At 45.8% G+C, this 5,592-nt stretch overlaps 1 protein-coding gene across 1 annotated transcript; it reads right to left on the bottom strand.

Moving 5' to 3' along the window:
- Positions 1–3,824: 3,824 nt before the first annotated feature.
- Positions 3,825–5,340, bottom strand: LOC118636177 (spindlin-2). Its single transcript, XM_036271205.1, has 2 exons — positions 5,251–5,340; positions 3,825–4,775 (listed from the first exon to the last, which is right to left on the bottom strand). Exon 2 carries the CDS (start codon positions 4,771–4,773, stop codon positions 3,997–3,999), a length of 777 nt encoding a protein of 258 aa, XP_036127098.1. The 5' UTR covers positions 4,774–4,775; positions 5,251–5,340; the 3' UTR covers positions 3,825–3,996.
- Between the last annotated feature and the right edge of the window lie 252 nt (positions 5,341–5,592).

The raw sequence follows: 5,592 nt of genomic DNA, 5'->3' as shown, positions 1-5,592 counted from the left end.
CACCATATTAGTTTACCTGTCATATTGGATAGTCCCAAATTGATCTCCCTTTTCCATCCTTGTACCTCACACAGACTACTCTCCAGAGTTTCCAGAGTGATCCTGTTAAAATATGAGACAAATCAGGTCACACCTCTGCTAAAAACACTCAAATGGCTCCCTTTTAAAGTCAAGAAACATTACTGAGCACCAAATATGCACCAGATCTTATTTTACATATCTGGGATACATAAGTGAATAAAGGGAAGGAAAATCACGCACTTATGTACTTTATATTCTGACAAGTATAAAAATAATATACTTATTAAATAAGTAAATTATACAGTACCTTAGAAGTTAACATATATTATGGAAAAGAGATAAGATAATGGGGAGCAAGTTAAGATAATGCATTTTAATTGACCACATGATCTATTTTGTGAAATGTCTGATAATAGTTTTGCTAAATTCTGAATAGGCTATTTGTTTCATCCTTACTGAATATATTTTTATTTACTTCACTCATTTTAACAATTGAAATTTACAGTCCAATCTATTTTTGCCCCATGCTTAATGAGATGATTTTTTAAATGAGACGGATTCACATTTTAATCAAATTTGTCAAAATTTACATAAATATCTGTGCATTTCATCCCTTTGAAATTTTTTCTTCATTCAAATTAGAAAAACTAAACACTCTCTTCCATTTGAATCTAAAACTGCTATAAATGTTGCTTTCCAAATTTAAATATTAATGTTTATCCACTTAGAATTTAAATTTTGTACAAGGTGTGATGGAGAGCTATATTAACTAATTGGCTTATGAATAACGGACTAATCTAGCACCCTTTATTGAATAAAAAGACATTTCTCAGTCATGGGAAGTGTTGCTTATTATGATACCAGTTTCATGTATGCAAATCAGTTTCTAGGTTCCTTCTCTGTTTCACTGATATATCAGACATCCCTGTTTTAGTCCTTGCAATACATGCAAAGTACTCTCCCCAGTTTCCAGAGTGATCTGGTTAAAATATGGGACAAATCACATCACAACTCTGTTAAAAAATACTAAGATGCCTCCCAATCACACTCAGTGTAAAAGCCAAATTCACTCCAGCACCTCCAAGGCTCTAAGCTATCTGACTCTCCCAGATCCCCAGCACCTCTCTGAACTCACTTCCTTATATTCTCTACCTTGCTCCCTCAGCTTCAGCCATGCTAGTATCCATAGTGTTTCCAGAACATGGCAGACCACAAGTGTCTGCAAAGCACTGGCTGTCCCTCTACCTGGAATGCTTCTTCCCCAGACATGCACAGGGCCAGTCCTCTCATTGCCTTTAGGTCTTTACTCAAAAGACTCTCCCTGGTCTTCCTGTCAGTTCAATTTCACACTCCTGCCTGGAATTTCCTTTCCCCATCCCTTGCTTTTTTTTCTTTTTACCTTCTTAACACATCACTTTGGAAATGCTTTCTATTTATTTAATGTATCTTGGCTACTGTCTGGAATACTAAAATAAAAGTTCCACGAGGGTAGGATTATTATTTTGTTTCTCTTGATCATTATCACATCATACATGCCTTAGAAGACTACCTGTAGTAACTACTGGTGCAATGAAGATAAAATAAATCGGGGTCAAAGTAAGCCAATAGGGGGCCTGGGAAGTTTTTTCTTAGACTTGCCCCAAAGCTAAACACACAAATGCCTCCAGGGGACATCTGGGCATTTTATTAGAGTGAAGCAGGCCAGCTGGGGGCTGGGCCAACTTGAGAGAGCATTCTGAGTCTACAATGGGCTGAGCCCTTCCTCAGACCCAGCTGCTTGCATTCTTGTTGGAATGTGGACCATAATTCTCAGTTAACTGATTTTCTTTTTTAGATAAGCCACAAATAAGAATTCTTGAAATATGAAATCTCCTAAAAGTGCAAGTAGCTATTTAACAGAAAGAGCAAATGAAACATGACAGCTGGCTGAAATTGGCTCTAGGGTGGCCTGCAGGTGTTTGTCAGACTAAATTATGTGCTATATGAAAGACAATTAATCCCTGCTATGAAGAGGTGGGCTTGCCTTGTGTCATTCTTGAAGCAAACAACTTCAGGTCATGTTGAGTGGAGAATGAACAGGTATTGCTAACTTCTTTCCACTCTTGGAAGCCTGCTACCTCACCCTGCCACTACTACACATGGAATTAGGGGAGCCTTGGCAGTAGGAAGTAACCAGAATTCTAACATTAAGGCAGGGGTATATTTTGGTAGAGGGTAGGATGGGTGAGTAGAGAGAGAGGGCTATGAGGGGAACTTCTATAGCAGGACTGGGAAAAGGCAAGGATGAGAGGAAGAGAAAGACCCATGTGTCCGGACACCATGTCTCTGAGGGATTTTACTACAACCTCTCGCCAACAAACACCACACCTCTGTGTGGCAATGCAGAGTTGAAGGAGTCAGTTATACCAAGCCTCAAAGTGCAGCCTCACTTCCTCATGCCATCTATCTCACCTGGAAACAGCTGCACAAACTTCCATCACTGCTCCCCGTGTGCTTGGGGTGGGCAAAACTGGCCAGGAGTTCCCTGTGAAGAATCAGTAGCCACCTGATTTGTTGGGATATAGCCAACAAATGGGGATTCTGGAGGCAGCAGACCTCAATTTGGTGAAGCACTGACTGGACCCAACTGTGCTTTCAGGCAGCAATGAGGGAAGCATGGACTGTCATGCCCCGTGCCCTGGAGAGAAACAGTAGGCACAATCCTCCGATGCCCCTACTGCATAGAGAGGCAAGGTACAGTCCAGCCAGACAAAGAACAATGAAGAGACTGATGTACCCGGGTTCTACAAGGTTCCGTTTCTGTGGATAAAATACTTTCCAAATGCATGATGACACTGCTCTTAAATTCTCAGAGCCCCACGGACCCATTCCCCACAGGAATTGTTTATACAGTGTAGGGTAAAGGAGCAAGACCTTCAGGTCCAAGATTTATTGCACCTGGGTCCTCTGGGAAATGTGCAGCCGCCCACAGCCGCTTGCTTAAGTGCGCAATGTTGGCGTGTTTAGGCTGAGGGCTGGGGGTTCTGCTTTGCAGTTGTAGCATGAATGCCCTGAAATAAAAGTTTTAGGTATTAACTTGGCTCCTGCTTAACTCTTGAGTCATCCCTGTCAAAATACCCTTCTGAGGAACCTCCAATCCACCTGGTTTCTTTGACAGTTGCCACATCTTTTGTGCACACAGCCAGGGACGGCTACGTGGATACTCTCAGAAGTCCAACTTTATCCTGGGCTTTCTCTCTCATGGGCCCTACTCCCTACATATCTTTTCCTGTATTCTCACTCCCTTAGTCTGTCTTTCTTCTCAGAATTCCTCCTTCCTCAGTATCCCTGGCCCTTTGGCCCCTCACACATGCATAGCCTCTCCCCAAATCCCTGCCAACTTTGTCTCTCCCCATTGCTCTGGACCTCTTCTAAGCTTCTTTGTGCCCCTCTCTACTCCGTTTATTCTGTCTGTTTTACTCTAAGCCCCAAGATCTCCCTCTCTTATTCTTCACCGTCTCCCAGTTGGGAGCCTCCCCCTCCTAATACACCCTTCCTCCTAGGGAACCTCTCCATTTCTGGCCCCTTCCCACCTCTTCCCAAGCAGGCACCTCCCCTCTCCCCACAAGCCCATCTCTACTTCCTTCTGCTCCCCTCTCCCTAGACCAGGCCAACTAAATCCTACTCCATTTTTAGATGACTGATTATGATACTAGCCTGAACTTTATTCACAGCCTGAATTTACAGCTGTCCCTTCCTTTCATGCCCCATCCACCAAACAACCCCAATCTTCTAACCACGATAAAGTCCTTACACACAGCACGTCATGTCCACATACATTTGTATTTTTCAGAACAAAACAACAGTTATGCTGGCAAAGATGCTGAATTAACGGGGACCCTCAAAAGCTCCCAATACACTGAAAAGCAACATTATTTTGCATATCCACAAAGCATACATTTGTTTTCACAAATGTGGCAAATTGTACCCTAACAGTTAGGATTTTTTCACCAAATCATAGACATAGATATGGAAATCATCATCAAACTTTATGAAGTACACAGAGGGTTTGGCTTCCACTTGGTGAATGACCATGCCGATCCGTTTGGAGCCATCTTCTTTGGTATATTCCACATGTTTGCCTATCAAGCCATCCACAACTCCTCCTGGCTCCCTCTCTGCTGGAGGAGACTCACTGGACTCTGGCATGATTCGGAGGTCTCCTTCTTTATAATCGTCTAGAAGCTGGTACATGTACAAGACAGGATCTTTCTCATAGGTAATATAAAACCAGGCTTTCATGATTGGTGCTTGGGCTAAGACCATCCCTCTCCATTCATCCTTAGAACCATGTTCGCCCTCAAACATATGTTCCACAGCTTTACCAATTATGGTATTTGCAAGGTTTGCATCACTGACTTGAGATGATGCCACCCTGTCTGAAAGAATTTTAAGAGACAAAACTCTTTCATCTCTGTGAAGTTCCAGTCCATAGACACAGTCAATTCCATCATATTTCACCAGATAAAGAGAGGGATTTATAGGCACCTGATCCAGAACGGTTCCTTTCCACTGAGTGATGGGCTCATCGCCTTCCTTCCACCCGTGTGAAATTCTGCAGCCCACAATGTTCCTGCGGGGCTGGGATGAAGGTCTGCCCCTCTGTTTCTTTTGCAAGGTTCTTTTCTTTGTCACGTTTGCAGATCCCGTGGCCCGTCCAGCTGATACCCTGGTTTGTTGCCCTTCGGCTTCCTGTGCGCTGGGGGTCTTCATGCCTGCAGCCAGCGGGAGGAGAGAAGGCATGAGGGGAGAAGGCAAGCAGACATTCAATATGCCATAAGGTGAAGTTCTCCCTACAGCGACATCTCTATGTACCCTGCGCTGGCATCTACACTTTCCCTGTGAGCCTGTAACCACTGCTGGAAAGCCTGGCTGCGTGCCTGCAAGTGCCCTCCCTCCTAGGTTCCTTTAAGCTGCAGGAAGGGCAACAGAGGCAGTGGTGCTGGCTGGGGTTAGGAACTCCGCAGGAGGGGGCAGGCTACCTCCTTGTTCAGAGCCCCCTGCCTTCACTGCTGGCCTCTGGTGACCACTCTAAATCCCCTGCAAAGCGCCTATCCCTCCCCTGCTTTGACCCGCGGGCACTCACCGTCCGTCCTCCAGCCCTGAGCACCCCAGCCTCCCTGCCAGTCGGCCTCCAACCCCTATGTCCTGCAGGATTCCCCCGTCTCTCTTCTCCAACCTGGCACTCACCAGTGGTCTTGCCTGCCTGGCGTCCACCTCCCGGGATCGCGGGCCTCACGTGCCCAAATCGGACACCTGGCTCCTGCCTTCGCTGTGAGCCTGTGTGGAAGGAGGATCAGCTGGTGGCAAACCGGGAGCTCGCAAGAGCTTGTTGGAGGAGGTCCGTAGATGAGGAGCGCGTCTAGGAGGGCGGCCGGGCAGGCGAAGAGGATGGCGCCTGTGTCTCCAGCACTGTGCTCGCGAGCCCTCTGCCTCCCAGTAGGCGGCAGAGGCCGCTCTGCCACATCGGGATCCCACCAGCCGCTACTGCAGCAGCAGCTGTCTCCTCCCTCTTTCAGCATAAGAATAAGC

This window comes from Molossus molossus, unplaced genomic scaffold (genome assembly GCF_014108415.1).
Source record: "Molossus molossus isolate mMolMol1 unplaced genomic scaffold, mMolMol1.p scaffold_m16_p_2, whole genome shotgun sequence".
NCBI lineage: Eukaryota > Metazoa > Chordata > Mammalia > Chiroptera > Molossidae > Molossus > Molossus molossus.
The sequence above is the reverse complement of the archived record's forward strand: the minus strand, read 5'-3'. Positions and strand labels throughout refer to the sequence as shown.